The 16,760-nt window shown below is 46.9% G+C and overlaps 1 protein-coding gene across 1 annotated transcript in view; it reads right to left on the bottom strand.

Annotated features, from left to right (window-relative positions):
• Myo5b (myosin VB) overlaps nucleotides 1–16,760 on the bottom strand; it is a 182,930-nt gene that overhangs the window by 55,084 nt on the left and 111,086 nt on the right. The window contains exons 18-21 of the mRNA XM_038329582.1: nucleotides 5,825–5,936; nucleotides 3,792–4,003; nucleotides 1,864–2,020; nucleotides 1,273–1,512 (exon numbers count right to left, since the gene is read on the bottom strand). Coding sequence (XP_038185510.1) covers nucleotides 1,273–1,512; nucleotides 1,864–2,020; nucleotides 3,792–4,003; nucleotides 5,825–5,936 — 721 coding nt within the window. The remainder of the gene's footprint in view (nucleotides 1–1,272; nucleotides 1,513–1,863; nucleotides 2,021–3,791; nucleotides 4,004–5,824; nucleotides 5,937–16,760) is intronic.

Raw genomic sequence — 16,760 nt, 5'->3', positions numbered from 1 at the left:
ATGGTTCCAATATGTCATCTTTCAGAATGGCTGACAAAATCATGGGAGGATCATCTACTGTATGGATCATATGTGAATGAACATAAAACACCTACGATAGGCTTTGAAGTGATCAAAATAATCACAGTGATATAAACGGGGATTCAGACTCATCTGGATTATATGAGAGTCTATCTTTAAGAAAAAGAATCAAGAGCAAAATGACTCTCGTATTGTCCTGCCCTGAGGCTATGGGAAGCCTCAAAATCTCCACTGTACTAATGTTTATCTCTGTAACAACAGTGTCTAGCCTGGGCCATGCGTCCTCCTATCTGGAACCTAACGGAATATCTAACATAATCAGACACTGAATGAAAGTCTTCTGGGGTGCAGGGGAGCAGACACTTGGGTCACCTGAGTGGTGTGAACCTATTTTCAACTTGTACTCTACCCTGAGTCAATATGACCCTGAAGAAGGAGCCAGCATCCTATATTTGCCTCAAATCCTTGTCTGGAACTCCACCCGCAGAGGGATTTATTATTAACTCTTTGCTTATCTAATTGGTTTATGTGTGAAGGTGGCCAGGGCAGACAGAGTTAAAAGCTTAATGCAACACCAATGTCACAGCAGGCATTTACCTCATGGGGACCATCATACACAAGCAGGGAAGCACAATGTGGGTACACAGGAAACCTTAGTAAGTACCAACCAGTCATTGCTTTACAGTATCACCTGGCCTCTGCAGTTGCGGGGCCACAGGACTCTGGATTAATCTATCAGTTTCTTATTGTTGCTATAGAGAATATGACGAAGTGGGTGGCTCAGAAGAGCATAAGATATTTTATTACAGTTCTGGGGTTTAGAAGCCTAAACGTGGCCAGCAGGACTGTGGTCCTTAGGATACTCCAGGGGAGAACCTCCCACTGTTATTGGTAGCTCCTAAAGATGGCCTGACCTGATCTCTGTAGCTCATGGACCTGCTTCCTGACATTTGATTCTGTCGGGAGCTTTTCCCTTGTGAGCACCCTATGGTCCCATAGAGTTTACCAGGGTAGCCCAGGGTCATCTTCCCATCTAGACATCTTTAACACTTAACATCTTATGCACTCTTGAAAAGCTTCTTTTGGATGTGAGGGAACACATTTACAGACCCTGGGGATTAGGGCTTGGCATCTTTGTTGGAGCATCTTTGTTTAGGTCTCTGGTACCTAAAGCTCCCTGAGAAAGCTTGGGGTCCCTCTCAAGCACATCCCAGTATCCCACAAACCTCCACACCTGGGTAGGAGTCTCACCTGGTCATCAATCTTCCGCTGTAGCTGGACGACTTTGTTCTCCATGCCCACATTGAGACGTTTCAGATGCTCTGCAGAGCGGGCCTCAATCTTGAGGGCCTTCAGCTCCTGCTTGGCCTTGAGCCTCCGGAAGGCACACTGGATGACAATGGCTGCATCCCGCTGCCTCTGGAAATGTCTACGTGCCATCCAGCCCCGTGCATACTTCTGGATGATGGTGGCTTTATGCTCCTTGAGGACCTGGTGAGGACAGGCACACACAGGTTGTGGGTTTGCTCTGCAGGATGGGAAGAGGTGCAGTTTCTGCAACCACCCTGAGGTGAAAGCTGGGCTGGCCTTGGGTTTAGGAGACAGAACACTTGTGGCTCATAACACCTGAAGATTTGATGGAAAATTTTAGCTAGGTTCTGTAGATCATGTGTCCACAGGGAAGCAGGTGCCAAACTCTTTCTACCCGTATTTTACTAGACAGGAAACCAGTCAAAGAGCTTAATGTTTGGGGAAGCTGGGTGATTATTCCATTAGAAAGAGGCAGTGGCCCTGGTTGAGGGAGCTGGAAGGTGAAGTGAGGTGTGCATGGCAGCCACTCACCTGGCAGTAGTTTCTTCGCACAAACATGGCTCGCGTGAAAGACTGGATGATGACCGCAGCCCTGCAGACTCTCTGGTAGGCCTGGCGGGCCCTCTGCATCCGGTACTGCTTCTGGAACACTATGGCTGCACGGGTTCTCCGCAGGTGCTCAGCCAGCCTGGGCATAGTGGTGGAAGAGCACAGGTTTTGTACCAGGGAAGGGGACCTGGCCAGCCGAGCTATTCATGAAGTAAGCCCTTCCTTCCATGGCCCTAGTTGGGCCCCCACCTAGACTGGAGTTACAGATAGGTGGATGCTAGGAATTGGGCCTGGGTCTTCTGGAACAGCAGCCAGTGCTCTTACTTGCTGAGCCATCTCTCCAGCCTAGCATCTCCCATTTTTAAGGGGTCACACTGCTGTCTGTTCCCCTGTGACTCCATAAACTCAGAGATAGTTCAAACATCCTGCATTTTTGCGTCTAGATTAGGACCAGGACAAGTGTTTGCTGAATGAAAAGAAATCCCCCAGGTCAGCAATGATCCCTCCTGGTTTTCTCATTTCCCCCAAACTTCCCACTCTTTCACTTCTGCGTTCCACCCACCTGGAGTCCTACCTGGAGAGCAGGTAGTCCTACCCTTCTGGAGAACCTATCAAGTTCATTGTGAGGGCTCAGAGACAGGGTTAGAATACCCAATACTGGGGAGGATCTAAGAGATCAGTTAGCACAGCCCTGGGAAAAGAAGGGCCTTCTGGGGCCACCAAGCACCTATGTGCTGAGGTTCAGAGGTCCCCTATCTATCTCTCTGTTCTTTCTTTACACAGGCCTTGTCCACCCCCTGGGTCACATGCTCCCTGCAGGGAGAGTGTAGTGTGCTGTTGTAGGATCACCACCAGGAAGCCTGAGTTGGTGTCCTCTCAGTGAGGAACAAGAAACAATGATGGAATTAGTGGGCAGGGACGGTGCAGAGCCACTCAGGGGTGATCCGACTGTCCTTACACCTCCACAGCTTCTGCACTGGAGATGTCTTAACAGGACAGGGGAGACAATGGCGAGAGCCATCTCTGGCTGTGTGTAAATAAGCAGCCCATAGCAAGTGCATGAGCAAATGACAGCACCTCCATCTTTACCGCACGAAAGAGGCCCATACTGAGCTTAGGGTTGGGGTCTGTGTTTCTCTTTCTCTAGTGGAGATGGCTGAGCAGCCACCTGAGAAACTGTCTCAGAAACACAAGATTTCATGGCAATTTCCATCATCTTCCAAGGCAAAAAGGAGAGAGCGTTGCTGCGAGGCAGGCTGGGGCTCAATCTGACGACCCAAGGAGGAGGGGACATCTTGCATGTCACTGGGAGCCAGGGCTCTCACACCTGTCTCAGTGGCCTCTGCCCTCCTATTGTTCATCAGCCCAGTGCCATCAGTTAGGAGGAATGGTGACAGTGGTTCCCTCTGAGCGGCACTGGGTAGGGAAGAGAGGCTGATTGGTGTCCTGGCTCTCAGGCAAGGTAGCTGCTGTGGCTGGATGAGACATGTCCTCTCTATGCTGTCTCATTGCAGGGGTAAGTCATAGGAAGGCTTCCCCAGACCTTCCAGCTCCAGTTAACATCCAAGAGCTTTTGAAATTCTAGGATGAATAATGAGGTTACATGCAAGTTCACCAGATCCATCTCTCTTCCTAAGACATTGGTTTACGTTGGGGTTCCCGCAAAGGAGAAATGGTTGATTTGCACCCAAATCACATGGTACTAGGTTAGTGTTGGTAGACGGGATAGATGGGGTATCAGGAGACACATGAACTAGAGCTGCTCCCTGAAGCAAGAAGGGCATCGCAGGGATGCACACAGGTACTAGGAGCAATTAAAGAAGCAGATGGGCCCAAGAGGGAACACTGCAATTCCAGACAAAGAGGCCCTCCCCTTCTTCCTGACCCCAGTGTACCCGCAAATGGCTCACCTGCGAGCCAGGTGTCCTCTGTAGAACCTCTGCAGGGTTAAGGTAGCTGCCTTCAGCCTACGATATTTCAGCTTCTGCAGCCAGCCCCTGACTGTCTTCTGGATCATGATAGTGGCTTCCCGGAACTTGTCTGCCCGCAGCTTCTCCAAGTAGGCCACCTGGCCTGCCCGGAAGAAGATCTTGGTGCGGCCAAACTGGAACTTGTCTGGATCCTTTACAAGGTTGGGAGGAAGACCGACTGGTTAGAGAACTGTGCAAAGCACACTTGTCTTTCCCTCCCAGCAGAACTACTTGGCAGATTGCATGTGCCCCCTGCCCTAGTAGACACACCTAGATTTTCAGCATTCATTAAACACACTTGAGTCTTCATGAGAAGACAGGCATGGATCCAGGATGTGGCCATTAAAAAGAAACCTGCCCTCACAAATCCAGCATCATGGGGAGGGCAGGTAGAAAAGCAAGCAGCGGACTCTCTTTTAAGGAATGGGGAGAATTAGCAAGAAACAAACAGGCAATGCTCGAAAAGGATGGTCTAGGTCATGGTTCTCAGTCTTCCTAATGCTGTGACCCTTTTTAATGCAGTTACTCACATTATGGTGACCCCCAACCATAAAATTATTCTCATTGTTACTTCACGTCTATAATTTTGCTTTTGTTATAAATTGTAATGTAAATATCTGACATACAGGATGTCTGATATATGACCTTCCCACCTCAAAGGGCTCATGGTTTATAGGCTGAGAACCGCTGGTCTAGGTAGTTGCATTTGTCGAGGTAGGAAAAGTTCTTAGAAGGCTAACCTTTGACTTAGCCAAAGTCTTACTCAGTTGACTTTGTATCTGGAAGACATTGCCCAAGGAATGGGGAAAATAAGGAAGGAAGATAATATCTTCAGGGGAAGTCTTGAAGCACAAGGGAGCAGTCTACCTCTGGGATAGACAACTGTGCACTGCAGCCCTAACCAATCACCCCAGATCAGGAGGCACCATGCGCCATGATGCCTGTGAAACCCTAGATAATTTACAGTCACTTCTTGTACTTCACTTTTCTCATCTGTGGATGGAAGGTTCTGCTAATAGCCTTGGGGGGATCCAGGTAAAGGTGAACTACAGCTCTGCACAAAGTGGAGGCAGTTACGTGGTCATGGAAGCGACTCACAGACATGGGAGATACACCATGAGAGCAGCCTTGACACCAAAAGAAAGGAACTCCCAGTGCTATATATGAACTGAACTTAGCTGACCTGAAACAAATTTTCCTAACCCGTGAAAAATGAGATGTCAAAACATGTACAGTGATGATGGATGGACCACAGCAACATCATAGTTAACCAGAGTCTCATCCACCAAGCACAGCTTAGCTAACCACCCCACCACCCTCTCAGCACTGTCTTAGCTTGATAGCTTACAAAAACATGTTTAATATAATTTTATCATGTTCTGAAAGGTATTTTCTATAATTTAGCATCTTATGGAGACACAGATTATTATACTCAGTTATAACTGTGGAACACTCTAGAACTACTGAAATATTTAAGGATTTGCCCCTCATGGCTCTGCTCTTATAATTTCTCAGCCTCAAATGTAGTTTCTAAGTTGTTGTTTCATTTAAAATAATTCTTCAAAGGCCTGAGAATCTGCTGTTTTATTTATAACAAGCTGAGGCTGACTACAGTTAGGATCTCCACTGGGCACATGCGCTCTAAGAAGCCAGAGAAGCTGAGACAGCAGCAGCAGCAGCAGCAGCAGCAGCAGCAGCAGCAGCAGCAGCAGCAGCAGCAGCAGCAGCAGAAGCCACCACCAGGGGCCACCTCCACACACACCCTAGAGACCTGCTCTCTGTGTGTGCTGACATGTGGAAAGGCAGGGGGGTGCTCTAGGTGTGGGAGGGGACTCCCCTTTCCCAGTCACTGCTGCAGGCAATGACTTGATGTCTTAGGTGGTTTTGTGGGGATGTAGTCAAAGCTGTAGGGAGCCCCCACCCTCCACTACTGGGGCTTTTGGTTCATGTCCTCCTACAGCCGGATGGATCACCTTGATGAGACTCTCCAGCACAGACTTGCAGATGCTCTTCTTGTCGGTGTTGGCAAGCTCTCTCTTCTTCATCAACACCCGATAGCGGTTGAAGAAGTCATGGTAGGTCCACCTGGAGGAAAACCAAGGTGGATCAGAAGGTGATCTCGGATGCTGTCTCATGGAGTCAAGGGTACTGTACAAAGTTATTGTAGGAGCTTCAGATCAGTCCCAGGGGACTGCATACTAGTCGGTAGGGACAGGCTGTTGGTAGTTTGCTCAGATATCATTCACTGAGGTGAGTCATCTGCTACTCCAGTCATTGGTGGCCTTGCCCAGAGACTGTCTAGTCACTCAGACCAACCTGCTCAAGTGTTAGTGGAGAGCGAACAGATTGTGTCCCTTTTCCAGGGACTCTTTCGCTCATGCAGAAAGTCCTTTAGAAGTTTCGGAGAAAGGAGCGCTTTAGCAGGACATATTACACTCAAAGTGCCACTCCCACCCCCCAGTTCCTCTGCTTCAGCTGCAGCTGGGCCTTGGAGGGAAAGAGACTGATGTAGGTAGAAATAACAAAAGGACATTTCTACCTAGCTGTACTTCTCCCTCTATGACATACTTGGCTAAAGATGGTTCTGTTTCTTTTTGAGAAAGAACGCTATGTACCCCAGGCTGACCTCTAAGTCACCATGAAGCTGAGGACTTGAGCTCTGGATCTCCTTTGCCTTCACCTCCCAAATGCTGAACTACAGGTGTGCACCACACACCTAGCTCGAGTCTGCTCCTTTTTAACAAGCAAAAGCATTTGGGATGTCATATGCTATAAATATATCCTTCTATAATTTTTTATGTGTATGGTATTTTGTCCACTTGCATGTCTGTGCACCACAAATGTGTTTGGTACCTGCAGAGGCCAGAAGAGGGCATCAGATCTTCATGGGACTAGAGCTATATAAATGGTTGTGGGACGCCATGTGAAAGCTGGAAATCAATCCTGGGATCTTTGAAGAACAGCCAGTGCTTTTAGTTACTGTCATTTCTCCAGCCCAAATCTACTCCTATACAGTTAAAAATAACTTTTAATGTATTCATGAAGTTGTGTAACTATCCCCAGTATTCAATTCCAGAACACACACAACCCCCAAATGAACTCTCATAACTCTGAGCAGGTTTGCCAGGCCCTGGCAATCACTAATCTACTTTGTCTTACACTTCTTGGCTTTAAACTGGCCTGCACTCTCTTAAGGAGGGAGGGCAGAGAGAAACAGTGCCCTGAGGACTCTATCTAGGGACCAGAAAAGGGGTCCCCTTGCCCTTTGCATTCGACTCATTGAGGAGAAACTCCCACTCTTCAGTGGTGGACTACCTGCTGTCTTTAGCAGCTACCTTACAGAAGGAAAGGGTAAGATTACTTTTCCAGCTAAATGCAAATCAGATGCACATTTTATTTAGTTAACTCTGCTGATGCTTTTCCTAGGCTTTTTCTGCCCTGGCCCCGTCCTAGAGAAAGATGGCCTTGGCTAAGAACCCAGTGGAGCAGTGCCTGTGAAAGAGCGCTTCCTGGAGTCTAGTTCCCCTTGCCACCCTCCCTCCCTCCCATCAATACACACATCTCAGAATGGAAGGCTTTGTGTGGGCTTTCCCCTTAAGCCTCTGGGCACTTTCTCCCCACTGCCTCCCCTGACTCTTGAAGGGCACCTCTCGAATTCTGCGCCACGGTTATTTGTGTACTTACTATTTGTCTCTGTGAGCTCACAGTTTTGCTGGGAAATAATTAAGACAGCATTTAGCTGGGCCAAAATCCTTAAATGTTTCTAATTTGAAAAACTCTTACTGCTGACAGATCCACAACTCAAGGAAATTATGAGGGTGGGAGAGATGTAGTTGCAAAGATGTCAAAGCCAGTTTGTAATGAGCTCGGAGCACAGGAAGCCTGGCTCTGACCTTGGCCATTGCTGTGACTCAGGTAAAGGCCAGGCTGCATGACATCTCATTTGCCCACAGAACAGGTTCACCCATCTCACTAATGTACCCGGGCCTTCATAGTCAATGAGTCATCCCAGGGGTGCTGGGAAAAGCTTTCCAGTATGTTCCTTCCTGTTCAAAGCACCCCATCCTTTTTACTTGCAAACACATTTTGAGACACACCTGCATGAGGAGAGGGTGGTGTGGTGAAGCTGGAAAAGCGGGATGCTGAGAAGAGAATCCTGAGCCTTGGGAAGAAGCTCATTCTCCCAGGAGACAGACTAAGATGTGCATCTGCTCTGAGGTCTAGCATCATAATGCCTATAGAAATATCACTGACTGCAGAGTCCAGGATTCCCCTTTCCTTGGACTTGTAGTGCCTAGTGAGAAACCCTTCACAGAAAAGTCTCCCTGCCTAGAGTGTAGCATCTTTATAACCAGTTGCTTATATAGTTGAATAGTATTTTATTGACCTTTCAAATGGCTGGACCCTCCAGGTTAAACTTTTTCTGCAAGTGTCCTTTAAAGGGGGCACTAAGGATTAGGACATTACTTCTTCCGTGTAGGAGAATCCCGTACAATAGAGGGCACACTGCAACTTTGGACCGTCACTTCTCACTGAGACATGGAACAACAACAAAAAGCTTTCAATCTCTGCAAAAACATTTTCTATAGAATATGTGTTAGCTTTGGTTTAGAAGGTTTTAACAAGCAGCAATTGGTGTCCTGTAGTCATGTGGACCCTTCCTAGTCATGTGACCATGCTATGTCTTCTCTCACGTGGTATAGCACTATGCCTTGTTGGCTGTAAAGCATCCATTCTGAGGATGGTGTGACAAGGAATTCTGCCTCATATCAGTAGCAGAAGCAAAACACTCTGACACTAGGACCAGCTCCTGACAGTGCTCTACAGTGTATCAGCCACTGTGGAGATAGGCTCCCCCACTTCCTTAGCCCTGACTTTCTCCCTGGATCCCAGTGCATATGCTGGGTGCCTCGCTGTGTTTTCTAGTCTTCAACATCATGCTTCCTTTTCAGAAATGGCTTCCTTCACCTGTACTCTGGCCTGGCTAAACAGTCATAGTTGGGTGTGTGGGAAGAGCAGAGGGCTGTGGCTGCTTCCAGACTAGGCAAGCATTTATTAGAGCCTCCAGTCTGGAGAAAGGCCTTCTTAGAAATGAGCTCCTTAGGCCTGAGGCCTTGAGGGATAACACAGCTGCTGTGAATGGCACAGAAAACAATTCCTTGGAGTGTTGTTTTGGGTCCAGGTTCCCATCTGGAGCCTCACACTGGATTTGACCATCATCATGTGAGGCCATTCTGCAGAAGTATGTCTGCCTACAAGGTCATCTGTGAAGTGGGGTGAATGGAGTTATCAGTGAACTGGGGCAAGCAGAAGAGATAGGCTGGCCACAGCTGCTCCCCCTATGAATGAGGATATTGGTTTGATTATATAAATCCTCAGATTGCATCCTGAGACAGACTTTGGTGTGATGCTCCAAGTCAGTCCCTATGATGTCAGACCACAAAGAAGTTGCCATGGTCAATGGTCTCAAGGACCCTTGAGAACACTGTGAAGAATCCTTCAGGGTAGGATTAGAGCTATAACTTATACTATTAGCCACTGCAAGGGCAAACACACCCTTAACTGTTTCCATCTGCGAGGACTTGATTCAATCACATTTTTTTCCTGGGATTTGCTTTCTCATCTATAAGATGTAAGTGATACCACTCTTCTTGGCAATCTCAAGAGTCAATGTGATCTTTCCATAAAATGGTGCTGGGACAATAGCATACCCAAAAACAAACAGTGAAGTTGGATCCCCTATCTCATACCATACATATGCTAGTTTAAAATGGATTACTGAAAGTTGTGAAACACAGAAGAAACCATAGTACAAACCGTTGTTCCTGGATGGGACAATGATTTCTTAGATATGATGTCTAAAGCACAAACAACCAAAGAATAAAAGCGGATAAATTTGACTTCATTAAAACTGAAAAGTCATTGCATTTAAAAGAATGCTATCAAGAAAATAAAAAGACTAATCATAGAATTGAAGACCATATCTGCGTATGATTGATAATGTTCTCATATCAAAAATAAAACACCCTCATTATGCAACAGGCAAAGAAGCCAATTTAAAAATGCACAAATTCATTCAATCATACATTTCTCTAGAGAATTCATACAAATGACCTCAAACATGTGAAAAGAGACTTAACATCATGAGCCACTGGGCAAACACAAACCAAAATTACAGTGAGGTTCCACTTCACAGGCTCCAGATGACTGTGATAGAAAAGACACAAATATATTCTGACGACTGTGTGTGGTTATGGGCTCCTTGTCTACTGCTGGTGGAGAGAATGGCAGGTTCTCAAAATGGTAAATAGTTATCATAAAACCCAGCAATTCTACTGACAGTAATATAATGAATAAAAATGAAAATATATGTCCGCACAGAAACATGTATATGGCTAGGCATGTGGCACACATCCCAGTGCTTGGGATATATACCAACAATATATATATATATATGGAATGAGCATTCAGAAGTATAAAGGATGAGCCTTGGAAACAGTCCTGAGTGAAAGGAACCATGCATAGATGGCTAAAAGTTCTAGTTCCTTTGTACAACATCCAAAACAGGCAAATCTTCCAGAATAATGTTTGCTAGGGTTTGGGAGGAGAGGATGAGGAGGGGCAGCTCCTTTCCAGGACAATGAAAATAATTATGAAGCTAGGGAGTGGTGAAGTTTGCACCAACTTGATTTATGAAAATCACTGAATTTCTTGAGGGTGACATTGATAGCACATGGATTATGTGAGTGACCTTCATGAGGTGACACGTGTCCTCACGGTTCAGCACTAATGTCCCGAATGAGTCCCCAAAACAGTGCATAGGCTGCAGCATTATTAATTATTTCACAAATAAACCTGCATTTCACTCTGCCACCTCCTGGTGCCCTTGGCTTCCCACAGGAGTACAAGCTTAGCCTCAGCGTGGTTCCAGCTCTCAAGCTCTGTTAAAGGTACAGAGAGAGACAATTGCTTGTTGTTATCTCTAAGCCGGTGGTATGATACAAGCAAGGAGACCTCAGGAAAACCTAGCCAGGCCTAATATAGCCTGGATGGCACTGGATGGCTGGAGTTTACCAAGGCCAACGTGTACCTACAGGTAATGGTTTTCTGGTAGGGGGACTTATAAAACAAAACCAAACAAAAATCTGAGAAGCTGGACATGGTGGTATATGGCTCTATACCAGCACTCAGTAACCTGAGGTGAGAGGATCTCCAGCTTGACATCAGCTTGGTCTATACAGTAAGATTCTGTCTCAAAAAACCATGGACTGGGCATATAGCTCAGTGGTAGAGCACTTACATAGTATATACAAAACCTTAAGTTAACCCAGCACAGGAAAAAAAAACCACCTTCAACACAATACACCAATGGAAATATTTTTAAATCACTGAGAAACCTGTCAAACTGCAAATGCTTGGGGCCCAGTCTCCAACCTGACTTCATAGGTCTGAAGGGGACTGCTGGCTTCTTAGTTTGATGGGATCCTCCTGACTATGGCGTACTGGCCTGATTATGAACCTCTGCTGTAATTCTCAGCCTGTGAACCGATATCCCTTTGGGGTCACTTATCAGATATTTACATGATGATTTATACCAAAAAATTACAGTTATGAAGTAACAACAAAATAATGTTATGGTTGGGAGCCACCACAACACGAGGAACAGTATTAAAGGCTTGCAGCATCAGGAAGACTGAGAACTGCTGGGTCAGACAGCAATGTATAGAAGGACAGACAAAACTGCAACAATCAGAGACAAGAAATCACATCATCCTGGGCTAAGTTCTGCTCTATACACTCTCCTTAGAAGTTTAAGAGCAATGGCAGCAACCGTAGGATTCAAATATGTTAAGCAAGGAGGTGACTGGGCAGTTGTCAAGACCTCTATCTAATTCTGTAATTCTAAACCAGTTTTTCCACCCGGGTCGGGAAAGGTAAAGTCGGGAAAGCTGAAGTCTTTTCAGCAAGCACTGCTCATGGTGGCACATTCCTATAGGCTCAGCCCTTGAAAGGCTGAGGCAGGAGGACTGCTAGCAGTTTGAGGCCAGCTTAGGCACTACATGAATCCAAGGTCAGTCTGGGTTGCAAAGTTAGACCCTATCTCAAGATGTAAGACCTATTCTTGGGCTTCCAAGAACAGGATGAGAACTGAGTTCATACAGTTTTGTTTGTACAAACACTGCATGTTTGGGGAGTCCTCCCACACCTGTTTTGGTTGAGCAGCATCTGCCTCACAGCTGTTTCAGTTACAAAGCTGAGAGGGAGCCTGGAGATGGCTAATTGCACAGACACACGAACCAGGGCCCTGGGAGCTGCTCTCCTAGACAGTCCATCCATCATCTTTCTCTACGCTCTTTACGGTGAGCATATTTCTTAGCTACTGCACAGTGTTTCGAATTCAATGGCACATTTTCATTATAAGTCAGCTTCCTAGAGAGCTGTAATTCTGAGGAAGGATAAAAGTAGACAGGCACCCTGAAGCCTGTGGGAGAGGGGGAAACCCAGAACACTGCGCTGGCCAACCGTGCCACACTCGTTCTCACTGGTGAGATCGGGGAAATTCGCGGTGCTGGTTTTTCCTTCATTTTCAAATAGGAGAAAGAATTCCTTCCAAGGTATCACTTGGGTGGGTGGAAGAATCACCCTTGAAAGAACTCCATGGGAGAGCCGTCAGTTGTCTGTAATCCTGGGCTGTGCCCTTCCCTTCCATTTTTCATTTTTTGGTGACTCAAAAAGAGAAACACAGGAAGATGTTACAAGCTGGACTCCCCCATCACAGGAGCCCACTGACAGATGAGGCTTGGGAAACACTCTGCAGTTACTTAACAAGCCAACTCAAGGGAAATCACTCCCCTGTGTGAGTTCTCAGCAGCTGGGGAGGGAAATCCTATTAGAAGGTGAATCCCCATCTGCTCAAATCCCTCTGGTCCTATGGAGGTCTCCTCAAGTCAGATCAACAGAATGACTGGCTCACAATGGCATGCTGGATGCTGGAGCTTGGTGTGGACAGAGGGATGGAAGGGGATTAGGGTCCACCTGCAATAGAACGGGCAATGCAACTCCATCTCAACACTAACCAAAGTGCTGCTTTCTCTAATGTGACATTTCCATGGTAGTTTGCGAAGGGAAACCTCTCTTGGACCCTTTAGCAAAATGTGTTAATTCAAGTAGGACATGGGAAGCATGTGCTGGATCCAAGTCCATGCATTTGAACCACAGCTTTTTGCAGCATGTCCTGCAATACCAGAAACACATCCTTTCTTCCCTGCACCTTCTACAACACCTGTAATTACAAAAAGAAAAGGTGCAGAGACACCACAATTACCTGCTGGAAAGAGCTCTTAAACAAATAGGACACAGGAAAAGATATCTACTAGGTGGGCTAGAAGAGACCAGCAAGTTGTGGCATGCCAACCCTGCTGGCGGCAGCTCTACCTGCAGCTAGGTAGACTGAACCGTCAATGCCACTTCAGTGTGGAGCTAAAGAGTCAGATGAATGGGTCCTCTTTGCTGCCCAAGTGAGATGGTGGGCACACCCAGAATGTCACAGACTAGAAGCTGCAAGAGGGCACGAAGTTGGCAGAGAATGCCTGCCACTGATGAAGGGACAGCTCCTGCTGTCTCCCCATCAATCTGAGTCCTTGCTCTTCAAGGCCCAGCTGAAGGCTCACTCCTCTGAGAGGCTCCAGCTTCTCCCGTACATCACTACATCCTTGCACCTGCATCTGCATCGTTCCCTAAACAGCTCAAGCCTGTGGCTTTAGCTTTGAGCTCCTGGCGAGAAGGGGTGTCAACATAGGTCTGGATGCTTTCCAGAGAGGAGCAGCCTACAGAGGCAGAAGGTTGTTCTCATTCCACATGAAGCTCTCAGGAGACCTCAGAAATAAACCTGCCCCCCTTCCACCCTGAAAACAGACTGTGTTGTGCTGCACCAGCAAACGCTGTAGGAATGCGGTGGCACTCTCTGTCACTATGATTTCATGTGGCAAGGCTGTGTGAGATCTCAGCCAGTGGATCAGAGGTGGCAGATGGATACAGAACCGTGACTGTGGGGACATATAGTCAACCATGTCAGGCACATTCATCCTCCTCCTGATGTCCAAGGAGACACTTTTGGAGTGACAGCTTCTGAAAGTCACTTGTCCTACCATGAAATAATTCAAATAGAAAGCTCCTGGTAAAATAGGTGGTTCCTTTCACTGAGACAGGTCTTCTCCCACTGGCCCTATCTGTCCTAGACCACCTCATCGTCACATGTTTTTCCTGTGCCTTCATAGCCTGACACAATCCTATTGTATACACTTCCCAAGTTATCCATAGAGATGATGACCTCAGGTTTGTCTGCTCATTAAGGCCATACATAGCATAGGCACAGCATACCCACCTCCCTGAGCTTCTTACATAATACCTCCAAACAGTTTGCCCTGAGATAACATAGCTCGTGTGTGTGTGTGTGTGTGTGTGAGAGAGAGAGAGAACATTTGTGTGTGTGTGTGTGTGAGAGAGAGAGAGAGATAGAGATAGAGAGAGAGAGAGAGAGAGAGAGAGAGAGAGAGAGAGAGAGAGAGAGAGAGAGAGAGAGAGAGAGAGAGAATGTGTGTGTGTACTATGTGTGTCTGGTGCTGGGAATTGAACCTAGGACCTTATATATACAAAGCAAGCACAGTACCACTGAGCAACACCACCAAGCCTTTTTATACAACTTGTAAACTAAGCCCGTAGAATTTGGGGAACTTCAGGATGCTGACTTGAGGTCACACACTTACAGGGATTTCACAAAAAGAAAAGAAGTCTTTCTCACACTCCCTCAGATATGTATGCTCCCACACAGGCAACGGTGTGTGACAATAGCCTTTGTTTGAAGGGGAGCATTTGATTGACTTGAATAGTACTGCTGGGAAATAACACAGTACCAGCAAAAGGTTGTTGATTCTAGAACCAACTCGATTGCTGTCTGGTGACTCGGCAGCCCACGTCCTTCTGTGGGCCTCACTGGGAAACATGCTAGGTAACACTATGCCTTTTCTACCTATAACACAGAGGTATGGTCATGCCATAACATCCTTTCTTTCAAGCTAAGTTTTTCAAGGAAAATCTGGCCACAGCCCATTCAGTTGATTTGCTGGCCACTAATGAGTCATGGACAATTCTGAGAATCGGCAGGTTAATAATGGCTAGGCTAAAGATGCTCTCTTGTTAGATGATGTTTTGGGAGCCCAGCAGATGCAAGAGCCAGGAAAGCAACACTCAAAAAACGTGACTTTGAAGTCTTAGGCTCTCCTCCAGTTCTCACTATGAATGGAACTGTAGAGTCTGAACCCAGGGCCTGGGGCAAGCACAGAAAAGCAGCAGGGGTAACGAGAAAACAAATGGCTTATGTCAGACCGGAGTGCTACTGTGCCAATCAAAAGGCACTGCCAGATACTGCAAGAACAGACAGGAAAGCAGGCGGAGTCTCTAACTGCTTCTGCTCTGACCTTCAGATGGAAACACAAGACAGGACCCCAGGACACTGCCTCTTGCTTCTCAAGGGAAGATCACGTGGCTTCCACATTACCCTGAACAATTGCCTACACCTTCTTGGCCTGGAAAAGCTGCCTAGATGCTGCAGGTTAGCAACCATTCTCACCCTTCACAGCTCAAGTGTAAATCCCTTCCTGGCCTGGCATGTGGGAATTGTTTACGGGTAATTAGCCACAGTGTATGAGACTGGTTGCTCCACCGCCTGGGACAGTGCCAGATGCAGAGAGGAGGGAGGCCTGGGCTACCCCCACGCTGGCACCTCCAACCTCCAAAGAGAGGGATCTCAGAGCGGTGGATCCTGACGAGCAGACTCCAGGGCGGCCGCACCACTCTCCCCAATCCTGGCTGACAGCAAAAGGCATTTGGCTTCCACATTACATGTGCCATATGACTTTGGAAGAGCCAGTGCAGTAACCACCCGTTTTCCATCTCTGGGTTAGTGACCAGAGGAGTCACGGTCTTAGTGTGGCTTCTCCAGGCTGTCATGTAGTTCTGTGGCATATCCACAACACAGGTCAGATCATGAGAGCCATGTATTTTTTTTTTTTTGTGTGTGTGTGTGTGTGTGTGTGTTCATATGGTGGTGTGTGCATGTGTGTGGATATACACATAAGGGTCAGAGGTTAACGGTGGGTGCCTCTCTTGATTGTCCTCCACCTTATTTCTTTTTCTTAGTTCACTTAGAGACATGGTCTCTGAACCTGGGCCTCACCCAATGGCGAAGAGTGGCTGGCCACTTAGCTCCAGAGATCTTCCTGTCTCTGCTTCTCCCTGCCGCCAGCATTGGCATTACTGATGATACTTCTGATGCTGGGTTGCAGGAACTCTTGAGTAACATCTCCCCAGTCTCCACGAGAGTTATTCTTAGCTCAGAGAAGCAGTACTTTCTGCAATAGATCTGATTTCTTTTTTTTTTTTTTTTTTTTTTTTTTTTTTTTTTTCGAGACAGGGTTTCTCTGTGGCTTTGGAGCCTGTCCTGGAACTAGCTCTGTAGACCAGGCTGGTCTCGAACTCACAGAGATCCGCCTGCCTCTGCCTCCCGAGTGCTGGGATTAAAGGCGTGCGCCACCATCGCCCTGCCTAATAGATCTGATTTCACACTGAAAGGTGAAGAGGCCCACACTAGGTGAGACGACGGGTAATGTGTGCTAGCATACTCTTCTGCCTCAAAGAGGACACCCTTTTTTAAAAGATTCAATTATTTATTATGTATATATTGTTCTGTCTGCATGTATGCCTGCATGCCAGAAGAGGGTACCAGATCTTATTCTAGATGGTTGTGAGCCACCATGTGGTTGCTGGGAACTAAACTCAGGACCTCAGGAAGAGCAGTCAGTGCTCTTAACCTTTGAGCCATCTCTCCATTCCCTCAAAGAGGAAATTCTA

The sequence above is a fragment of the Arvicola amphibius genome, chromosome 5 (assembly GCF_903992535.2).
Source record: "Arvicola amphibius chromosome 5, mArvAmp1.2, whole genome shotgun sequence".
NCBI classification, from domain to species: Eukaryota; Metazoa; Chordata; class Mammalia; order Rodentia; family Cricetidae; genus Arvicola; species Arvicola amphibius.
This window is presented reverse-complemented; position numbering and strand designations above follow the sequence as displayed.